Below are 24,353 nucleotides of genomic sequence, written 5' to 3' on the forward strand. Positions count from 1 at the left end.
TTTGGCCTTTTCCAGCAAAACTGTCAACTATGGTAGGTTAGGAAATGTGTCACAGTTCAGTTTTTAGCCCTTGGCATTGCTATAAATAAATAAATAAATAGTTCTTGATGACAAAGTTTTCAACTCAGTAAATCCAACCAGTGACACTGTTGGGGAGGATACTACTGTGCCATATCCTAGACCTCTTAGAGGATGAAGGTTTGGCTTGTTCTAGAATATAAGTGTGTAGTTATGTCTCTCAACACCCATGTTAGTCCTTAAAATACACATTGGAACTTTTGTCTCTGCCTTGGAAATTCATCCAAAGGTGGTTGGTTAGCATCATGGACTTTGAACTCTTGGCAAGATTTAAACATTTTAAAAGTAGGTCCCAAAAGAACATTCTTTGTTCCTTTCAACAAGCTTTATTTCACTTTTTGAAGTACTGGTAAGTAGTCAGGAGGGTGTATCTCATTGATTTCCTTCCTGTCCCAGGAAGCCATATTATGGTATTCTGAAAGAACTTCTGTGTCTTTTTCAGTAACTTTAAGGAAATTGTTTTTGTTTTAAAACTTGTACTTTCTCTGTAAAAAAAAAAAAAATTTGCAGTTGTATTGTTGAAATCTGACATTGAATCACCACCTAAGAAGTATTTAGAACAATTCTAGATGCCTGTCTCAGTTTCACAGACTACCCTGCAGGTTCCTCTTCTCTGTCCTTTAAATACTGGGTTTGCTCAGGTTCCACAGTTGGTCTTCATCTCTTGTTAGTTGATACACTTTTCTTGGGTGATTTCATCTATTGCCCTAATAGAAGTGTCTCCAAAATTTAAAAATTCCTTATCTTTTGAGTTCCAGTCTTGGATGGCCAAATGGTTACTGGACATATCCACTAAGCTGTATTAGGAGACTGCAGATTTAACATGTCCTAAATAGCACATCTCTTTTAAGTCTTTGTGTCCCTCTGATTGTTCTTGCTCTCTTGCTGAATGGTATTGCCATCCCCAGATAACTCATTTCTAAAATATTAGAATTATCCTTGGCTCAGCCCTCTTCCTTCACCTTCTATATCTGTCAGATCCACCTCAAGTGTTTTTCTTAAATCCTAAACATTTTTCTTCTCTGTTTGAAATCAGGCTAACCTCTTCCTTTGTTGGGAGAGAAACTCCCCACCTCCAAGTATATAACTGGTGAAATAAGGGCAGACCCCCTCCCTGGCCTCAGATTAACCAAGCTCATGAGTCTGAAAGGTGAAATTGGAAAGCCTGTATTTTATGTACAGCATGCACCATTGTGCTGTCTCCTTATAGGCGGACATCTCAGGCAGCCCATACCATGACTAGAAGGTTATCTGAGAAGGAATCAGAACAAAAACAAAGAGATGAATTAAATGTTTAATGGCTTGTCATAATCTGATGATGCCATCTTCTTGTAATGGAGAGATCCCCTCGTGACCGGAAAGCTGTTTTATGAGCAAAAGCTCCTTGTCCCCTGCTCAGTTTCTTCAGTGGCCCCTGCCAACCTTTTTCTCTAACTTTTCCTTCAGTGCTTGCCGGGCTGACCCTTTCTGTTGCTACCTTTTTCTTTACATATATAAGTACATTCAGTTTGGCTTCTTCAGATGGCTCGAACACTTCTTCTTGGTTATTATGTGCTGATACTGAGTTGAGCTTTGGGGGTCATCTTTGTGTATTTTATTAGAGATAGGTAGAGCATGAGCAGGGGGGAGGGGGAGAGGGAGAAGCGCCACAGGATGCAGGGCTCAATTCCAGGATCCCCCATCATGACCTGAGCCAAAGGCGGCTGCACAACCTGACCAAGCCCCCCCAGGTACCCCCCTCTGGGTAACTCTTACCATAACACTCACTGTTTGATAATTGTTTGCTTGTCATTTTCCCACTAGAACTTGAGCTGAGGGTGGGTACTCTCTTATTTACAGATCCCGCTGTCTAACGGAGTGCCTGGCACCCATTCACATTATTAATTTTATTTTTCCACATTATTCATGTAGCAGTATTTGTTGAGCACTCATTGTAATCCAGGCAAAGAACAAGTCAGATAAGGTTCCTGTGCTCTTGGAACTTGAATTTTGTTGGAGGTGAAGGAGGATGTACACAGACAAAATAGTACTTCTGGTAAGACCTCGTAGAAAGAAACGGATGTAGGTAGAGAATAACTGGGGGTCGGTTGGAGTGTGTACTTCAGGTGATCAGAAAGGTATCTGAGGAAGTGGCATTTGAGACACACCGTAAAGGATAAGAGGAAGCAAGTTCTCTGTAGAACAGGGAAGTCAGGGCTAGCCAGAAGAAGTAGCCCATTGCAAAGTCCCTGAGGAGGGTGAGAGCTGCTTGTGTTTCAGGAAATGAAAGACCAGTGTGGCTGGAAAGGCAGAGAGGAAGAACGTGGTATGTATCTGTCTTTGTAATGGTAAATTGTCTCCCTGGCTGATGTGAGGGTTCAGAGTTAGTCAAAAGGCTTAGAACAGTACTCATCCCATTTGAGTGCTAACAGGGGTAGCTGTTAATATTTGTGACTAAAAAGGGTAAGTAGCAATTTAAAAAATTGGAAAGGGACTTCACCAGCATAGAAGTTGGGCAGAATGCCATTTTGGGAACAAGTTATAGGTCAATAATCCCCTCGTTAGTAATTGCTAACATCAATATAATAAGGATCTAAGCAGGGGTGCCTGGGTGGCTCAGTCGGTTAAGCATCCAACTCTTGATTTTGGTTTGGTTCATGATCTCAGGGTTGTGCAATTGAGCCCCGCATTGGGCTCCACGCTGGGTGTGGAGCTTGCTTGGGATTCTCTCTGTCCCTCTTCCTCTGCATGCCCCCTTTAAAAAAAATCTAAGCATATTAAAAGTAAAAAGTCACTCATATATATAACTCTTAATGATTTAAGAGATGTGATTTCAGTTTTGTATGTTAGTAACCAAGGCAGACTAGAATGATAGATGTAACCTGTTAAAGCTGCAGATGCGGTTTTTGGAGTATTAATAATAGCGAATACTCAGCCTTTCCTTAATCTTGTATTTACTATACTCCTTTATATTGAGAAAAACAAAGGCACAGAGAGGTTCAAGTGACCTGCCCAAGACCATACGGCAAGTAAACGATCAAGCTGAGATTCATGTTAATGAGTCTACTCCTCTAACCACTAGAATTCTGAACTCATTTTCTTATAAACTCTGTGTTCTTGGAAAAAAGCTCCCTTCTTTTGAGGTAGGGAAACTTCAAAACCAGGTGATTTTGTGAAACCGAGTGGCAGAGAGGTGGCTGGGCACTACGTTGGTGTCCTGTCAGTCTCCAACATGTATGTGACTCTGCGGTCCGAGATTTCATCGTCTCAAGAGTGGAGATGTTGAATATTTTCTATTTGTTTTAAAGTGATGTTAGTGGATCCTTTTTAACAGAAAAATTCTTAATTACTCTTGGGCACATTGCAGCCAGGGATCAATCCCTTTCTGGCTTCCTTCTGCTAGCATATTCATGAGTCCCCTTCTTTGCCATCCAGCCAGCATATGCTTAAGGAGTGGAGTGCATGCTACCTGATCAAGCCAAAGAATGAGAAAGGTAAATTTGTGAGGGAAAACATTCAAATACAAATACTCGTCTCAATGTGTTTAAACATGTTGAGACCATTCTATCCGAGTTGAGGGACAGATTAATGATAGATACATTGGTTTCTTGTTTGCTTAGTTTAAGGCAGTGATTATTTCCTTGGGGGAAAAATACTGAAAAGAAAGACTTGGTCATGTACTATATGTCTGTATGTCTCAGCAGTGAGTAATATTTACATGGTCATTAGGAGTGTAATCTCTGAATATCAGTTTGATCAACAGTGGCGCAAAACCTATGTTCCATGGATAGGGAGAGGGAATGTGGGGGTAAAGTGAAAATCCTGATACTCCATAATAAGAAAGTCAGTTGATAATATTTGTAACTAGAAAATCAAATAGTATATAAATAGATAATGGAAGGTAAGTACCTTTTTCTATGTTTGAATTATTTCCTACAAGATCTCTTGTTTTAAGTACTCAGGAGTAAACTATGGCTTTTAGTAAATTGGAGACTAACATTTCTTAAAATGTTAAATATCTGTTATTGAGATATTCTGTGTAAATCTGTGTAAATCTTTTGTGAGTATTCATTATTTTGAATGCTTTAATAGCAAAAGTAGTTTGGTATAAGGAGCTATTTAAAATACCAGGTCTACCCAAGAAATAAGAAATTAACCTCACATCCTCTTTGGGGCAGAGGTATAGAAGTGCAAATACTTTACGTATTTAGAGAAGTAGGTAAAATACAAGTCCTGTCATTTAATTAAATGATGCCATGTCAGACTAAACTCTTGCCTTTTTTCCACCGTTTTCTGCCCAGGTTCTGGAGTTAACCTATCTTACAGGTTACGTGAGGTTTAATTGGCTAGTCTTGTCTTTGAAATAGCTAATGAAAGGTGCTTCATATCTTAGTGCGTTTTTGTTAATGAATCCCTAAGGGTCACCTTCACATGCAGGTGCTGTGTTAGAGAGGCAAGAGGAAGGTCAGTAGAGTGGATCCTTTTCCCTTGGGGGACCCAGCCAGGGCTGCAGTTGAATTGGTGAACAGCAATTTGAGGTGCAGATGGCAATTGCAGTGGTGTTTAAAGATGAACTTTGTTTCACTGTAAAAGCTTTAATACCAGTATTGGTGAGGGTGTGAGGAAAACAAGTTGGCTAATGTAATGGTGGTTAGAAAGTAACTGGATGCAGTCTTTTTGAAGGACATTTATCAGAATATATCCCTTTGACCCAGAAGTTCCACTTCTGGAAATTGCAAACATAAACTTGAAAAAGTATAGCAATAGAGATGTGCTGGAGTGTTCATTGTGACATTGCAGTAGCTGAAAAAAACCTGACAATGAACTACCAGTTCACTAATGGCTGCTTAAGTTATGGTTCTTTGATATTGTGCAAGCATTAAGGGGTGGGCGCTCAGATCTGTATGTACTGATAAAGATGTCCTCCATGTGTTACTTGGAGAAAGGTGTTTACAGAACACTTTACACTTGTGTGTATGTGATGATGTGAATGTGTGTATGTATATACATTTCTATATAAAATAAACGGGTGGTATCTGGGCAGTGAGACTAGAGGATTAGGGGATGGGAAGGCCGCTTTAGGCCGCCCTCACATTTTAAAAGACAATTTAGGAAAAAAGCCTAAAACTCTACTTCACCAGTGGAGGTTATTTAATTGTATCGAACAGTGTTCTCAGAGCAGCACTCTGCCCTGAGGTGGTGACACCAGCCAACTTTTGTCTCACTTAGTGGCATCTGAACCTATCAGTCCTATTTGACCCCATGGTACAAACATGAGAGAAGGAAACCTTATAGTTTTGTCACCTTTTCAGTGCCAAATTTTCTTACTATATATACACCCACTGTTGTGTGTGTCTAGGTTTGTTTTCTCTTGTTTTGCTAAAAAAAAAAAAAAAAAAAAAAAAAAACCTTTTTTCCCCTCCACATTGTTTAATTATTCAGGAAGCACTCCTTGTGAGAAACTTGATTTTTAATTTCCTTCCTGTACCTCATAACAATACTGCCTTTATTTCTTACTGTTTGTGTACTTAAACCTCAGACTTTTTACTTTAAACTACTAGGCGAGCTTCCCTATCACTATTTATCACTTGCATACTCCTTTCTTTTTTTTTTTCAGATTTTATTTATTTAATAGAGAGAGACAGCGAGAGAGGTAACAACAAGCAGGGGGAGTGGGAGAGGGAGAAGCAGGCTTCCTGCCAAGCAGGGAGCCTGATACGGGGCTTGATCCCAGGACCCTGGGATCATGACCTGAGCCGAAGGCAGCCACTTAACCAACTGAGCCACCCAGGCGCCCCTCATTTGCATACTTCTTAATTGTATCTGACAACCCATTTCTTACTGCATGTTAATCATTTCTGTGGGTCTTGACTGATCAGTCTTGCTAGCATGGGGAGAAAGCGTCCTCTCTCAGTGCTGTCACCTGTTAATTTGATGCTTAAAACAGCTCCGGCCACGCTTGCTATATCACATTGCACACCTAGTGTGCCGTCCCCTTTTCACCTCCCAACTCTTGGCTTTCAAGGGTTGTCTGCTTATCTAATCATTTTAGGGTTATTTTCTTATTATGGTAGGGTGTTTTCTTTAAAAGCACTTTTTTTTTTTCCATTTTAATATTTCATTTCTTTTGCTTATTTTCACTATGGACTCTTTTGAAAAAAGCAACATTCCAGTTTCTGTTGAAAGTTGTCATCCAAGTTCTTTCATCCTAATTACTCATGAAGATGATAAAGATAGCTTATAATAGCTACTTAAACATATCAAAAAGGGTATTTGCCCACTAACTACCCTTTCATAAAGTTTTTAGCAGAATTTCAATCAAGAAGACACTGCTATTTTCCATATTACATCAGATTACATTTTAATCCCCCCCCTTTTTTTTTTTTTTTTTTTAACATTGTTAATCCTTTATTAAACTTCCAACACGGGGAGCCTGGGTGGTTTAGTTGGTTAAGCATGTGTCTTCAGCTCAGGTCATGATCCCAGGATCCTGGGCTCGATCCTGGGGTCGAGCCCCGCTTCTCCCTCTCACTCTGCTGCTCCCCCTGCTTGTGCTTGCTCTCTCTGTCAAATAAATAAGATCTTTAAAAAATAAACTTCCAACACATAATTGCTGCTACCTCTGATAAGTCTTCCAAATGGTAATAGAAACTCAGGTGAATACATATTCATTTGTTTTGGAATGCAGCATTTTCTGCATCGGTGGACCTTGCTTTAACTTAGCATTCTATCCCATATATGCATCTGTAGTTGTGCTCATTCAGTATAAAATCATGACAATGATCTTGAACCTGTTACTTAGTCCTTTGCACATGTTGTGCTTTAAGAAGCCTGAGTCTGTGCTGCGCTCTTCCCTTGTTTAATTTTTATGAAATCGAGGTTAAGGTGTTACTAATATTTGGCATCTGCTATGCCTAATGAAGATGGAGTGGTAAAGGGAACAGCAGGTTTTGGTGCTTCATGTTCTGGAAAAAACTAGGGAATGAGGAGGTACTTGTGACCAGAGCTTTAGTGCAGTGATTTGTAAGGGCAAACTAATGGTTTGTACATGCATGTGTGTTCTCTTTTCCCTTTCCTCTGGGTTTACAGGCATTTATATTTGAATTTGAACGAACTTGCTTGCTTTAAGAAATTCTTGAGATTATTGGAGTTATAAAATTACTGTGGGGAATTCTTAGTATCTAGAGACACAAACTCATAATTAGTATGGAGAAGGAAAGGAAAAAGAGTCATGCCCTGGGTTATGGACCTGAATCTCTCCGAGATTTGTTGACTATTTCATAAATAAAAAGAAACAGATAACCACATACCTAAGATCTCCTCTTGCTCATTTTCTGTGATCCATTGTTTTTCATTTTACCGTAATCTTCATCTGTAGAGTGGGTACCACTGCTTGTATTTATTAATTTTTACACAACACTTCGTAGTTATTAGTAATAATATATGTCACTTGGAGAGTGGCAAAGAAAATATTTTCTTTAAAAATGTTACTGCTGGGGCGCCTGGCTGGCTCAGTCAGCAGAGCATGGGACTCCTGATCTCAGGGTCATGTTGGGCATAGAGCTTACTTAGAAAGAAAGAAAAAAAAAGTCATTGCTTACTGTAAATGATTCACATATGCCTTGATTAGAATGTGGGTAGGGATTATTAAACACTTCACTTAACTGTTTTCATTGAGTGACATTGCAATCTACATGTCAAGTGTTAGGATGAAAACTGGTCTACTGTATTTAAAACAAAGGAAGTAAAGTTTTCAAAGATTTTTAGAGAAGAGAAGAACATTGGAAGCATGGATACCAAATACACTGCATAGGTATTCCGTAAAGCCATATTAAATTTAGCTTACTGAGGAGCTGCTTCATGATGCACTTTGTCCTGGAACTGTGGATGGCACAGAGAAGAAGCATACAGCCCAGAAGGGGAGATAGGGTCTATTTTAAATAGATGTTTCCATTAGGATTTTGCAGAGGGCTAGTGGACTTATTTGTGTGTTTCTGTATCATTTATGGGGAAATTATATGTTGCCTTTGACTTCAAAGTTCTCAAGTTCAGGTGCAGTTGTCATCCTTAAGGTTGTGATTCATTTGTTTTTCTTCTCCAGCCTACTGTGATTAGGTAGTCTGCCTCTGGAATGACAGGGTTCTTTCTGTTTATTTCTCTGACATGTGGACGGTGGTTTCATCTACCTCCATACTGAGAACAGGAAAACTGGAAGTTGTAATTAGGTACCAGTATCTTTTAATGTGTCCTACTTCTAAAAATTACGCTCCCCCAAATTTTATTTTTAGAGAGTGGGGAGGGGCAGAGGGAGAGGAATAGACAGAATCTTAAGCGGGCTCCACACCCAGCACAGAGCCCGATGTGGGGCTGGATCTCATGACCCTGAGATTGTGACCTGAGCTGAAATCAAGAGTCAGACGCTTAACCGACTGAGCCACCCACGTGGGCCCCACCCCCCAAGTTTAAAAAAAATTTTTTTTCTAGATCATTTGTTTAGATTTTCGTTGTGAACTTGATGTCTCTGGGGTATCTTGTGTATTGAGAATCTTTTAAGTCTTTATTTTTTCTTTGCAGTTCAAAGCTGTATTCTAAATCTGTAGATTTTAAACTGGATGTTTGACTAGTTCCTTGACAATGAGTGTCACCTTCCATAGAAGCAGAGTGTAGTTGGATATATACAACCTTCTGATTTAAAAAAAAAAAAAAAAAGACGACATGATAGGTATTGGAAATTAAATAAAAGTAAATTATTTTTATTATGAAATTTTCCAACTGTACAATTAATCTCTGTCACTTAAAACTTTGCAATTATCAGGACTTTGCCACACATCTCTTTGTTTCCTCTCTTGAAATATTTTAGGGCAAATCCCAGACGTCATTTAAAAACTACATAAATCAGTTGGCCCCTCTTAAAAATAAGGACATTTACATAAATAGCCATAATGTCATTATCATGCTTAAGATTATAAGCAATTCTTTGGGGGTGCCTGGGTGGCTAAGTCGTTAAGTGTCTGCCTTCGGTTTAGGTCATGATCCCAGGGTCCTGGGATTGAGCCCTGCCCCGGGCCGCCACCTCCAGGCTTCCTCCTGAGCGGGAAGCCTGCTTCTCCCTCTCCCACTCCCCCTGCTTGTGTTCCCTTTCTCACTGTATCACTGGCTCTCTCTGTCAAAAAGTAAATAAAATCTTTAAAAAAAAAAAAAAAGGCATTTCTTTGGATAGATGATTTGTTTTTAACATAGTGTTTTTTTTACTTCTGAATCAAGCTATAACATCTTGAAAAGCTTTTTTTTTAGATTTTGATTTTGATTTTTATTTATTTTTTTAAAAGATTTTATTTGTCTGGGAGAGAATGAGAGAGAGCATGAGAGGGAGGAGGGTCAGAGGGAGAAGCAGACTCCCTGCAGGGAGCCCGATGTGGGACTCGATCCCAGGATTCCAGGATCATGACCTGAGCCAAAGGCAGTCACTTATCCATCTGAGCCATCCAGTCTCCCCCTTTTTAAAGATTTTTAAAGATTTTATTTATTTACTTGACGGAGAGACTGAGAGCACACACAGGGGGAGTGGCAGAGAGAGGGAGAAGCGGGCTCCCCACTGAATAGGGAGTCCGATGTGGGGCTTTATCCCAGGACCCTGGGACCATGACCTGAGCTGAAGGCCAATGCTTTAACCGACTGAGCCACCCAGGCACCCCTTAAGATTATTTTTAAGTAATTTCTACAGCCAGTTGGGGGCTCAAACTTAACCCTGAGATCAAGTCACATGCTCTGACTGAGCCAGCAGCCACCCCTAAAATTAAGCTTTTGATTAACCTTTCATGAGTTATTGAAGACTAATTAAACGTAACATACTGTTAATTTATATACATGGATTTGTACATTTTTAGTTAAAAAGTAAATGCACAGTTGCCATAAAATAGCAAAGCAGTGAAGCTTATTAAAGAGCTATTTATGTTTAATTGATCATCTAAATATTTTGAGGTGCTTAACTGGAATATGAACTTAAATTTTCTGTTTGTTTTTTTGGTCTCAAAATGGCATCATTTTTCCATATTTCCCGTCGCTTTTCTCTCACTATTTTTTTCTGCAACTGGGTCATCTCTGACTATTGGACTTTCTAAGTCTGCTTTATAAAACATTTTGTTGGGGGTGGAGTGGGGCTTAGATTTCCTATATATCTTTCTGATATACTTTTTCTAAAATTATTTGAAAAAATTATTTTCTGTGACTTATGACTTAATTTTTCTTTTGAAATTTTTACTTTATTATTTGGGAATCTGGTAGCAGAATAATGCATCGGGGAGAAGAGCAAAGTTATGATGATTTTCCCATTTAAAAAAAATTTACTTAGATCTTGCCAGTGTTTACTTTTATTTATAACCTGGAAGCTTTAAATGAAAACACTTTAGGGGAAAAAGATCTCTTCTGGGCTAGTGTGATTTATAGCCTGTTAGGTGGTAATGAACATGCTTGCTGTTTAACCTTATTCTTCCCTGTTTAAATTTTTTGGCTATGTAAAACTTTACATGCTACCTAAGAAAATAATAACACATGCTACCTTTTATCTCTTGGATAATGAGTCTTTAAGTGTTCAGTATATTGGACAATACACAGTTATTTTGGAAAGGCCATTTTTATTTTATTTTTTTATTTCTATTTTTTTAAAGATTTTTTTTTTTTTTTTTTTTTTAAAGATTTTATTTATTTATTTGAGAGAGAGAGAATGAGAGAGAGCACATGAGAGGGGGGAAGGTCAGAGGGAGAAGCAGACTCCCCGCCAAGCAGGGAGCCCGATGCGGGACTCGATCCCGGGACTCCAGGATCATGACCTGAGCCGAAGGCAGTCGCTTAACCGACTGAGCCACCCAGGCGCCCTATTTTTTTAAAGATTTTATTTATTTATTTGACAGAGAGAGAGCAGGAACACAAGCAGGGGGAGTGGGAGAGGGAGAAGGAGGCCTCCCGCCAAGCAGGGAGTCCGATGCGGGGCTCGATCCCAGGACCCCGGGATCACGACCTGAGCCGAAGGCGGATGCCCAACGACTGAGCCCCCCAGGCACCCCTGAAAAGACCATTTTTAAATAAGTGGTACCTCCATCACTCAGGTTATTGGCAGCTATAGCCAACTAATTTAATTGTAAAACTGCGAACAGCTAAAAAGAAAAAAGTGTTATTTATTGGAGACTGTCTTTTTTAGAATGTATTTTTTTTAATTAATGAACTTCAGTTACCTGATTTTTATAACCTACCACGGATAACATTTTATTTTTAAAGATTTTATTTATTTATTAGAGAGCAGGGAGAGGGGCAGAGGGAGAGAATCCCCAAGCAGACTCCCCACTGAGTGTGGAGTCCCATGCAGGGCTCGACCCCACAACCCATGAGATCATGACCTGAGCTGAAACCCAAGAGTTGGACGCTTAACCAACTGAGCCCCCCACAGATAACATTTTAAAGGATGGTAGACCAGTGACAGCTCTCAAATCTAGCTTAAAAAAAACTAGGGGCACCTAGGTGGCTCAGTTGGTTGGGCGACTGCCTTCGGCTCAGGTCATGATCTCCAGGGTCCTGGGATCGAGCCCCACATTGGGCTCCCCGCTCAGCGGGAGGCCTGCTTCTCCCTCTCCCACTCCCCCTGCTTGTGTTCCCTCTCTCGCTGTCTCTGTCAATTAAATAAATAAATAAAATCTTTAAAAACAAAAAAAAACAAATGGGGGGGTGCCTGGCTGTCTCAGTCAACGGAGCATGGGACTCTTGATCTTGGGGTCGTGAGTTCGAGCCCCATGTTAGGTGTAGAGATTATTTTAAAAATAATAATAATAAAAAACAACAACAACTAGGAAAAGAACCTGCCAGTGCCTTCAGCATACAGTATGGAAAGTTTTATTTCAGAAAATAAGTGTAGGCCTTGTTAGTTCCTCATGGCATCATTGTATTTTGTGGTTCTGTATAGCTACCATTATTCATAATAATAACACTAAGAAAGGTTGTTTTTTTGGAGGGGGAGTCTCAAGAATGTAGAAGAAAATTTTTTAGATATTAAAAAAAATTGTTGCTTAAGTCAATTTTAGTCCTGTGGAAACTAGTCAGTTTTGTATTTTTTTTACATTAAAAATATTGAATTCCTCTTGTGTCCGATGCTGGGCCAGGTACCTTTCTTTGTTGGTGTTTCATCTTCAGCATCTGTGGGAATGAGGTGGTAATCCTTCCTCAGTCCCCTCCCCCTCCTTTTTAGAGATTGGGAAACAAGCTGAGAGTTAAGTGATTTACAAGGTGACCCCTTTTAAATCACCAGTTTTCCAGCTGCTTGTATTATATCGCCACTTGGTTTATCCATTTATACTTTACATGTTTTTGTGTTCAAAGCCAAACTTAGCATCTTCCATAAAAAACTTGTTCCTTCTGTCCTGTGTTCCTCTTTGCTGTTAGTAGTATCACCTTCCCTGTCTGACAAGGCTAAAACTATATTTAGATCTCAGACTGGGTTTCAGGCCATGCCTGTCTTGCAACTTCATTCATGTGTTCATTTAATGTGGTGTTAATTGAGTGCCTACTGTGTGCCAGGTACTCTTCTAGGCTCCAGGAACGCAGTAGTGAACAAACCTGACAATCCTTGCCCTTAGGAAGCTTGCACTGTAGTAGCAGGAGGCAAGTGATAAAGTAAAATACATAGTATATTAGTTGGTGACAGTGTAGCAGTATGTGGTTGTAAGTGGAAGTAGGCTGGTCCCAGAAGACTTCACTGAGAGACGTTGGAGCACGTGTGCTCTCTTTGTGTTTAGAAATTAGGATATTGGCTTAGAAATCTAGTTTTTTGATCTCTCATGAAAATGGGGTATTCTAGCAACACTGGAGCTGGAGTTTTCTACTAGCTGTGCTGTATCTAGTCAGTTGCAAAGCCTGTGAAGTCTCTAATCTCTCCCATCATTCCCATGGCTGTTACCTTAGTTGAGGCCTTGAACGTTTCGTTTCGTTTCTTTTTTTTAAGATTTTATTTATTTTTCAGCGCGCATGCGAGAGAGAGAGAGAGAGAGCGCACAAGCAGGAGTGGCAGGTAGAGGGAGAAGCAGGCTCCCAACTGAGCGGGGAGCCTGATGCAGGACTCAATCCCAGGACCCAGGGATCATGACCCAAGCTGAAAGCAGGCGCTTAACCTACTGAACCACCCAGGCGTCCTTTGGCCTTGAACATTTCTTTTCTGCTCTTTTGCTTTAACTGTTCAATCACACCTTCAGCTGGTCGTATATACCATGGCTCAGTTATATTTGTGTAAAGCCCAGTTGTATATGCTGTGCCTAGAAATAACCAACTAGCTCTCTGTTCACCAGATAAAATCCATGCTTTGGGGCAGTTGGTAATCTGGTCTTGGCCTACTTTCTAACACTCCCTGTGGTCCACTCATCAAAATAAAAATGTAGTGGTCTTCATTTTGTGGACATATCCCATGCTTTTCTGGTTTTGTTGTAAATGCCTCTCCCACCTCCACATATCCAAATCCTATGCTGGTTTTTTTTTTTTTAAGATTTTATTTATTTATTAGAGAACGAGCGAGAGAGAAACAGCATGAGAGGGGGGAGGGTCAGAGGGAGAAGCAGGCTCCCCACCGAGCCGGGAGCCCGATGCAGGACTCGATCCCAGGACTCCGGAATCATGACCTGAGCCGAAGGCAGTCGCTCAACCGACTGAGCCACCCAGGTGCCCCTTTTTGTTTTTTTTTTTTTAAGATTTTATTTGAGAGAGAGAACAAGCATGAGCAGAGAGAGGGAGAAGCAGACTCCCCACTGAGCAGGTAGCCGGATGCGGGGCTCGATCCCAGGAATCTGAGATCATGACCTGAGCCAAAGGTAGACACTTAACTGACTGAGCCACCCAGGCACCCCTCCCCTGCTGTTCTTAAGGCCTGTGTAAATCCATCTCTCTTTACCCACAGACTGAAAGAAATCTATTCCTACTCTAAATCCTAGTAGCAAACTGTTTTTGCATTTACTCTTTAATGTACAGATGTCATGTTCCCTTGCTCAACTTTAAGCTTCTTAGAGGCAGGCATTTAAGAGTAGTGTTTGTTTGCCTTATGGCTCTTGTGTGGGGGAGGTTTGTAGAATATTTAGAAAACCAACTATTAATAAAGACTGTGATCTTTCGTGGATTTAATAGATGCTAAAACTATATTCTCTGTAGCTCAGCTTAATATTAATAGATTTCTGTCACTTCACGTGGAAAACTTAAAATATTTTGTGGGGGGATATAGGTAATAAAATTGCTTGAGTTTAGGAGATATGACACCTGTATATTGTTTTGTTGATTGCTCTTGACATTGTATTATTGACACCCACATTGAGATAAATGATAAAAATATGCTCTTACTTATTTCATCACTAGTAGAAGCCTTTTTCCTTCCCTCTTACTGCTTTGCATCCTTTTCCCCATCTTATTTTCTCGGTAGCTTTTATTTCTGCTGTTTTCATTATTTTTTGTCTTTTGTGTAACAGTCTTCCCCTCTACTAATATAAAGAATACAAACCTTTCAAAACATTATTTATTTATTTATTTTTTAAAAGATTTTGACAGAGACAGCGAGAGAGGGAACACAAGCAGGGGGAGTGGGAGAGGGAGAAGCAGGCTTCCTGCCAAGCAGGGAGCCTGATACGGGGCTTGATCCCAGGACCCTGGGATCATGACCTGAGCCGAAGGCAGACGCTTAATGACTGAGCCACCCAGGTGCCCCAAAACCTTTTTTTTTTTTAATTTAAACTTTCATCTCACTCAGGAGCCTCTGTTATTGTACATGACCATTTTTCTTTACAGATGTACTTTTGTTTAAATTACAATTATTGGGGCACCTGGCTGGCTCAGTCGGTAGTGTGCGCAACTCTTTTTTTTTTTTTAAGATATTTATTTATTTATTTATTAGAGAGATAGCACAAGTAGGCAGACCGGCAGGCAGAGGGAAAGGGAAAAGCAGGCTCTCCGCTGAGCAGGCAGCCTGACGCAGGGCTCGATCCCAGGACCCCCGGGATCACGACTCGAGCCAAAGGCAGCTGCCCAACCAACTGAGCCACCCAGGTGCCCCAGAGTGTGCAACTCTTGATCTTGGGGTGGTGAGTTAGAGTCCCATGTTGAGTGTATTATTTTGCCCAGAGGCTATTTGTTATAGATATACAAAAGCCATGCTCATCTTCTTTCAGGGTGGTTGGATTTTTCTTAGTTATCCTTTCGAATCCAATTTGACTCATTTAGAATGTCACTTGTTGATTTGCTGTCTTGGCAGAGTATTCTTCTCTTTCAATAAAAGTCTTTGTTCTCTTACATACTGAATCACTTGCTTTTTTTTTCTTCCTCAGACTAAGTACTGGACCTCAGGAAAAAAATGTTGGATCATTTTATAAGTTTTTATTTTTTTTTTAAATTTTATTCATTTGTTTGAGAGAGTGTATGAATCAGGGGAAAGTACTGAGGCAGAGGGAGAAGCAGAGGGGCGCCTGGGTGGCTCCAGTTAAGTGTCTGCCTTCGGCTCAGGTCATGATTCCAGGGTCCTGGGATCGAGCCCAGCATTGGGCTCCCTGCTCAGTGGGGAGTCTGCTCTCTGTTCCTCTTCCCTCTCCCGCTCGTGCTCTCTCTCAAATAAATAAATAAATCTTAAAAAAACAAAACAAAACAAAACAGCTGTGGGGTGCCTGGGTGGCTCGCTCAGTTGGGTGTCTGACTCTTAGTTTCAGCTCAGGTCATGATCTCATGGGTTGTGCGGTCAAGCCTTATGTGGGGCTCCACACTCAGTGGGGAGTCTGCTTGAGTTTCTCTCCCTCTGCCCCTCCCCACATGTGTGTGCGCTCTCTCTCTCTAAATAAACCTATAAAAAAGAGAGCTATAGCATTTTAGTTCTGCACTGTTAATGCTTGTTGAATGCTAAAGTTCCGATAACTGACTACATTCTTAATTTTTTTTTTTTTTTTAGAACCTTTCCTATGGAAAATTTCAAACGTAAAAGAACAATGTGATGTGATGACCCCCCCCCACCAGGCACCCATCATTCAGATTCAGTAATTCCCACCTCAAAGATCACACCATTTCTTCTTCTTCTTTTTTTTTTTTTTTTTTTTTTTTAAGATTTTTATTTATTTGACAGAGAGAGACACAGCGAGAGAGGGAACACAAGCAGGGGGAGTGGGAGAGGGAGAAGCAGACTCTCCGCAGAGCAGGGAGCCCGATGCGGGGCTCAATCCCAGGACCCTGGGATCATGACCTGAGCCGAAGGCAGACACTTAACGACTGAGCCACCCAGGCGCCCCCACACCATTTCTTCTATATCTCTCTTTTAACCCCTCCCACACTGGTTTATTTTGAGGCAAATTCTAGACATCATATAGTTTAATTAGTAAATATTTCAATGTATGTCTCTAAAGGAGAAGGATTCCTTATAAACGTAAACCCAAAAGTATTCTTTTGTGATATTTTGCACATTAATGGGTTTATAGACATGCCGCGTTTTTATCAAGAATACTAGGTAGTAAATAAAGGTTGGCAAGTTTCTTCAACGTTTGTAGTATGATTCATCTCAAGGAGAGTTGGAAACAGACTGGTCTGAACATATATAGAGAAAGCCATACGAATTGCTTCTCCCTTCTGCACAGAAGTGCATTCTTCACGCCCAGTCCCTTACTTCCATGGACACAGCTCAGGGAGGCCACCCTTCATTTATTTTATAAGCTCATTATCAGTGAACTTAGGAAACAATGCTGTCTGATTCCTAGGTCTTTGACCTGTTAACGTCAATCCTGTGGCACAGGCTTTTAGCCCTTGGCTCCCTTTCTGGAAAATTCCAGAACTATATAAAAATCATTTCTAAAATCCCGATAGACACGTTTTGCCAAGAATGTCAGTTATCTCTTGACAGTTTGGCATTAACCTTTAAATATTAGATTGTGTAATCATAATGCCACTCAGGGAAAATAAGGTGGTGGGTGGCTGGCATTTTAAAAATGAAATGAACTTGGGCTCTTGGGAATGTTAATCATTATTCTACTGAAAATGCTGATAGTCCTTAATAGTGAAATGCTAAAAAGGTAAAAAGGCAGTATTTTGGGAATAACTTAGCTCACAGGTGAGTAAAATGTGGTTTTATGGGTTTATTTAACATATGTTTACCAGAACAGTATCTGAAGGATATTTTCTGTGTCCAAGCTTTGAAACTGAGAAAGTAATCAAGACACCTTCTAGTGAGTTCCCGCCAGTCTACTAGCCTGACCAGCACGTCTCAGAAATAGATCATTATTTTTGTCATTGTAACCTGCCTTCTCATTTGCCTTCCTTCCTCATTTGCCCTTGACTTTGCAGCAGAGAGGAGAAAGAAACTCGTGGCCTCTATCATAAATACACATGGTAACAACAGTCAAGTAATTTTATATTTTTTGTGGGCAAGTCATTCATTCGTGGTGATGAAATGGCTTATTTTTAATGCAGTGTTTTTCTTTCAACTAAACTTAAATTCTTTTTTTCCATCTGATTTAGTTGTCTGTACCATTCTAAGGCAGCATAAATTTAGCACAGCTTCTTCATTTTACCAACTTGGTAGGAGTTTTAAAGGTTTCATTCAGTTTACTTTTAGTTTTTCATATGAAACGGGCTATAAGAACTCTATTTAATTTACAGTATAATGTGTAATTGAAGACAGACCCAGTATATCTGACAGGAGGGTTGCACCAGGGATCGTGGGAAAGGGGAGGTTTGGAGCATTGACTTCTAATCTCATTTGAACATGACTGTTGGGAAGGGAGAATTTTCTTTGGAAAGTAGATAAAAGCATGGACTAACTCTCAGATCACAAAATGGAAGAAACCCAGATTTATTGCATCCATGTAAAGGATAGAAATATCTTCAGTTTTCTGGAAAAGATATCCATGTGGATAACTCATAATTTTAAATGATTAATTAAGAGTAATTGCTATCCATCAATGCTATTCATAGCGAATTAGTTCTCACGAATGGGGAATGCTGCTTCTACAGAATTTTAGATTATAAAATGAGTTTATGACTTCTTTTTATTAAACTCTTTGAATCCTCTTCCTTAATTTTTATTTTATTTAATTAATTTATTTTTTTAAAGATTTTATTTATTTATTTATTCATGAGAGACCGAGAGAGAGAGAGAGAGAGAAACAGAGGGAGAAGCAGGCTCCCAAAGAGCAGGGAGCCTGATGCGGGACTCGATCCCAGGACCCTGGGATCATGACCTGAGCCGAAGGCAGACGCTTAACCATCTGAGCCACCCAGGCGCCCTGAATCCTCTTCCTTACACTCTCTTTTCATTATCCTTGTGAATTTATTTGGTTTTGTCTAGTGACTGGGGTGTCTACCTGTATTACTTTATTCAGTTGCCTGCTTCTGGATACCTCAAGTTGAGCAGAAAAGTACATTGAAGGAGCTCTGGGTGCGGAGAGGGCACCAGAAAACACTAGCAGACGTAGTGGCAGCCTGTTTTATAAAATGGCTTATAACCCATTTAATCAGTTCCTTTTGATAAATACTTAATTTTCATTTTTAAATTTCACCTATTCCAGTAAACATATTTGCACATTTCAGATACACTTTGTCTTTTTTGTTAAACAAGAGCATGTATGTGAAAAGTCCACAAATCTTTGTAGCTCAGTGATTAAATGGAACAGTAAATGTTTAATCAGCACCTAGAAGTCCCCCTCCAACCGCTTCGCAATGATCACAGTCCCCACTAGGGTAACTCCTATCCTAATTTCTAACACCATTGATTCATTTAGCCTGTTTGAAATGTGTATAGATGGAATCATATCATGTGTGCTCTTTGGTACCTGGTTTCTTTCACTATAATAGCTGCGAGACTCATACACCTAAGTGTTGCAATTCAGTTTTTATTGCTGTGCAATATTCTGTAGGGTGACAGCCATAGTTTATCCTTTTCATTGGTGATGAGCCTTTGGGTTGTAACCTAAGTTTTGGGTATTATAAATAGTGCTATGAGCATTCTTAAACCTGTGTTTTGGCGATCATAGCTATGCCTATCTAGTGGGAGGAGTGCTCTTGGGCATAGGGTATGCATGTGTGTAGCTTTCCACACCAGCACTTTTCCAAAGTGGTTGAAACTGTATCACACTCCCACCAGCAGGGGCTGGTTATCTTTTTTAAAAATAACTTCATAGAAGTGAAATTTGAATAAAAGAATAAATTTATTTTGAGTTTTGGAACACAGTGCTAAATTTATCCTCAGGAATAGGAATTTATACTCCACTGAACACTAGGTTTTCATCAGCTCTTTCATCTTTATCAATTTTTAGTGAACAATGTCTTATTTTTAAACTAATGAGTTAAACTTCAGCTTAATTTTGTTCATTTCGTTTTGTTGGCTGTTCTGGTCTTTTCTTTGTCAAGGTGTTTCTAATTTTTCTTTTTTCTTTCTTTTTTTCCAAGGAGGGGAGGAGCAGAGCAGGGAGAGAAAAGGGGTGGCGGGGAGAAATTCTTAAGCAGGCTCCCTGCCCAGGGGGGAGCCCGACTTGGGGCTCCATCTCACAACCCTGAGTTCATGACCTGAGCTGAAATCAAGAGTCAGACACTTAACTGACTGAGCCACCCAGGTGCCCCTTTAATTTTTCTTACTGCTTTGTAATAACCTTTTATGTTTTAATTCACATTCTTTGGTCATATGCTATAATTTTCTTCATAGTTTGTTTTAGTTTTGTCTTTTACAATATAAAAGTGTTAAATGTGTGTGTGTGTTTTGTATCTGCTCATCTTTTCCTCTCTGGTTTTTGGCTTTGGTATCACTCTTAGGAAAGGCTTTTCATCCCAGGATTATTTTTTAAAGTCTGTTTTCTTCACGGGCTTTATTATTTATATTTAATTTTGTTCATTGTAACTAGATTTAACTTCTAACTCAAGGTGCTTTTTTTTTGTTTTAAAGCAAATTTTAACCTGTTGTACTTTTATTTATTTCATTAGCATTAGCTTTGGAATATTTTGACCGGTCAAGAAGAATTTAGTATATACCATGCATGTATGTGTCATTTGACCAAGTGAAAAAATGAAGCCTATTTTCCAGCATGGATACTATTTGAGTCCTTTCATTGTGTGTGCTATTAAAACAGTTTTCATTTAGAAAAGAATGAGATCAGATTAGCATAGACTAAATTGTCTTAATTATTTTTTTTAATTTTTTTTTAAAGATTTTATTTATTTATTTGAGAGAGAGAGAATGAGAGAGAGCAAGCACATGAGAGGGGGGAGGGTCAGAGGGAGAAGCAGACTCCCCGCCGAGCAGGGAGCCTGATGCGGGACTCGATCCAGGGACTCCAGGATCATGACCTGTGCTGAAGGCAGTCGCTTAACCAACTGAGCCACCCAGGCGCCCCTAAATTGTCTTAATTAAATATCTCTAGTGGAGATTGTTCAAGGCTTTTTTTTTTTTTTTAAGATTTTATTTATTCATTTGAGACAGAGAACATGAGCAGGGGGAGAGGCAGAGGGAGAAGCAGGTTCCCTGCTGAGCCAGGAGCCTGATGGTGGGGCTCAATCCCAGGACCCTGGGATCACGACCTGAGCCGAAGGCAGATGCTCAACCATCTGAGTCACCCAGGTGTCCCTGTGCAAGGCTTTTGAGTAAGGACTTCGCCAAAAGTACACCCAGCCCTTCTGTTCTGTGGCCTGTAAGAGGATAGGAGAGCCAAATATGTAATTTCATATCTTTAAAAATATTGTTTTTCTCTATGTAAGAGAACATCTTAAGATTTCTTTGGCTTCTTTGTTTTTGGTATAATAGTACTTGTAGTTAAAATGAGATTTGCACTGCTGATGGAGAAAGGTGAGACCAGTTTATCATATCTGGTTGTTTGGGGTTTTCTTGTTTAATTTCATTGTGAGATTTGATGGCCCCCCAAAGCCCAGCACCTAAAATCCCTGGGTTATTTGTTTAGACCACAAAGAAGAAATCTAAAACAGGTACATATTAGACCAGTAGCCCTCTTCTCTACTGTTTGGCTTTTAGAGTTGAATCTTAGTAGTTAAACATGTAAGAGTCTCAGGGACGGATAAGTTTCTGAGGAAGAGAACACACAAGTGTTACTCCTGTGATTAGAGCACCAGAACATGCCAGAAACTAGAGGCCAGTCTAAGTAGGGAGAGAGGTTTGGAAGGGAGGGAAAGAGAGGTGAAAATAAAGACTACAGACAAGATTGATTGATTGATTGGTTTTGCTGCTCTTTTGCATTTAACGGTACCTGTAGCAAGGTGGTATCACTAATTATTTGATTATTCTCTAAGCCAGGGGGAAAACACGTGGGGACTTGGCTTAAGTAAATCCATAATTTTAGGAGCATAGTATTTCTAATTTAGGAGAATCAGTATTTTGCTAAGTTTTTGAATTTGACTAAAGGGAATAATGGAGTTTATGTTAAAGGTTCACTAGGGGTAGATTGGGGAGGAGAGACTACAGAGGGGAGAAAAAACAGTGCCTATTTTTGACTTACAAAATGCAGTTTACATGTTTTACATACTTAACCCATTTAATCCTCACAGAAATCCTATGAAGTGGTGTTTCCTGATGGACAAAGATAACAAAGGCTTGGGGAGTGAGCTTACATTATTATGTTGTGTAGGCTCACAAACCCAATAATACATCTTGCTGCTTGCTAAGTCCTGGGATTTGAACACCAGTCTCTGATTCTAAAGCTCATTCACATTCTTTTAAAAGAGTGTATATTCCCTTCTAAATGACCAGAATGACTATGTATATTTCATATTTTATCAGTTTCATATCAAATGTTGGTAACACTTTACATAGCATATCTTGGGGATATCATCTTTAGTTCTTCCAGGTAATATAGAGCCTGTGTACTTTCCTTTACCTTCCACCTTAGCATTGAGAGTAAGCATGAGGTTACGATCCTGGGAGGACTCAATGAATTTGTAGTGAAGTTTTATGGACCACAAGGAAGTAAGTACACGTTCATATGTGTTCTTCTTTTTCAGTTTCTTTTTTTCTCTACTCATTAATAGGTAATGAGATTATCAGTGGAGGTATGTGTAGTAATTGAACGGTAAATTTCATGGAACTCTAGAACCAGTAAGGAAATCTTGCTCTTACCATAATTACTTCATATGCTTTTCTCTTTTATCTCTGTGTGACAGTATTAAACACAAATTGTGAGTACTGTTTTTTTCTTTTTTGTTAATGAGTGGCAACATGGATGGTTTTGGGGAAATTTTTTTTGTTTTTGGTGGGTGGGTCAACGGGGCAGATTGAAATAGGAGGCTGTTACTTACCAACTAATTGAGTAGTGTTTAATACTTAAAAAAATCAGTTAAACATAGGGGAGAAATGAATCTTTGCTTATTTTCGAACTCTACGTCTTTTAAAGGAAAGTACTTTAATCTGAACATAGAATACCTACTGATTATGAGGTCCCTGACTCCGAAGGAATTAATTTGCAAGGTTTTCAAAAGATATTAGGATTTAATAATTCATTTACGCTCGGGTTTATGTTTTAATGTGGAGGCACAGTTCTAATGTTTAACATTTTTACTTTTATTTCAGCACCATACGAAGGTGGAGTATGGAAAGTTAGAGTGGATCTTCCTGATAAATACCCTTTCAAATCTCCATCTATAGGTATGTAACTACTCAGTTTCTCTCATTAGTTTTGAAAGCAAAGAGAAAAGGAAAAAAAAATCCCACATTTTGTGGGAGATAATTCCAGAAATGGTTACTTAACCAAAGCCTAAAAAGGAAAAATTCAGTTAATTAATCAGTGACTTTTTGTGGGACTTCACGGTGTGACAGATGATGAAATATACCCTTTGCATGATTGTAATGATTATAACTAGATTTTCCTGTCAGGGTCAGATTAAACAATCTTGAGGCCCACTGTCTATTCAGGCTAAGCAGTAAAATAATAAACATATCATAAATCTCATTTTAATTTCTAGATTGTTGGAATTAATGTTACATAGTGTTTATTCTAATTCTGTCATTTAAAAATCCTCTCTAGATCCTCCTTTGCTTTTGTTCACTTCAACTGTGGGTACCTAGCAGTGAAATCACCCTTTTCCGCTCTCTCTACTCCTCATCCTTTTAGCCCCCTGAACAGCTGAAGAAAGTAGAGTAGGAGCCTCAGTGGGATTGTATAAAGAGGTACTTTTTTTTTCTCCATCTTCTCTCTGCCCTAATTGGCGATACTATTAACCCATCACCCCCATTAAGGCACTTAGTGACAGTTCAGGCGTTTCAGCATCAGATGTTATAGAGGTACATCTGATTGAAGGTTGACACCTTTTTAAAGGTTTTGAGATGGTGGAATGGTAGTAACTCAGCTAACGTAAGCCAGGTTTTAAAATTTTCATTCTAAAAGATGAGTCTGAAATATAATAAAATATTGACCAGTTTTAAGAAAGAAGAAAAAAATAAAATTGGAATATATTATGCCTTCTCAGACAGTCACACTGGACCTTGTGGTCAGAATTGCCAGGGTCCATACATCTTGCTGCTGCTAGGCTTGTCTTTGGAGCTAATGCCAGGTCTCTTGGCGTTTAGACACCACCCACCCCACCCACCCTCCAACAAAAAGGTTTTTTGTTTCATTGTTTTGTTTTTTAAGGAGGTGGACCAAAGACGTCCTCCGCTTTATATTTTGATTGTAGGCCTCCACATTTCTGTCTAAGATCAGTAATGTGGAAAAGGTAGGATCATCCTCAAATGCAGCAGGTTCTCTTCCACTGTCTGGCTACCCTGCTGCTCTCTCAAGCTTTGCGCTATACAGAGATTCCTTCTTACGCCAGGAACTCTTGGTGTTCATTTTAAGAATAAGTTGATTTCCTTTTAAGGTCCCTTGGATGATTTTTCTAAGCTCAGGAATGGAGATTTCTTTCTGAATGATTGAATTGGAAATTTCCCCCTTGCTGCAAGGGTCTCTGAGATGTAGGGTTATCAGCTGGTGAAATAGGAAGGGAGCTGTGAGATAATCCCCGAGTATATCTGACTTAATACCTGTAGGGTTGGGGCAGCAGTCCTTCCCAGTTCATTCCAGAGTGATGGAATGTGGTATTACTCAGCCCGGGGTGGGGGGTGTTTTTCTGTTACGTTGTGGTTGCCTGTCCCCCGTTGATCCATTCTTTCTATACAGGCATTTGAACTTTTCTGTAGTTGAGTGGTATGATATTTAAATCTTTACAAATGGAATGTGTAAACCATAAAATTCATTCAGATATATTTCTTATATGTCCATTTGATTAAAGACTAAAAATTGGCATGCTGAATCTAGCTTTAAGCCCTAAATTCCTAG

The 24,353-nt window shown here is 39.5% G+C and overlaps 1 protein-coding gene across 4 annotated transcripts in view; it reads left to right on the forward strand.

The window, feature by feature from the left end:
- UBE2H (ubiquitin conjugating enzyme E2 H) overlaps nucleotides 1-24,353 on the forward strand; it is a 108,657-nt gene that overhangs the window by 42,418 nt on the left and 41,886 nt on the right. For 3 of the 4 annotated variants that reach the window (XM_045864275.3, XM_045864274.3, XM_064574957.1), the window contains exons 2-3: nucleotides 21,933-22,009; nucleotides 22,610-22,684. In XM_045864275.3, coding sequence (XP_045720231.1) covers nucleotides 21,933-22,009; nucleotides 22,610-22,684 — 152 coding nt within the window. Of the gene's footprint in view, nucleotides 1-21,932; nucleotides 22,010-22,609; nucleotides 22,685-24,353 lie in introns of those variants that run through there. The other variant, XM_045864276.3, reaches the window with a different exon arrangement.

This window comes from Mirounga angustirostris, unplaced genomic scaffold (genome assembly GCF_029215605.1).
Source record: "Mirounga angustirostris isolate CCGP_5_RB_7025 unplaced genomic scaffold, mMirAng1.0.hap1 SCAF_12, whole genome shotgun sequence".
NCBI lineage: Eukaryota > Metazoa > Chordata > Mammalia > Carnivora > Phocidae > Mirounga > Mirounga angustirostris.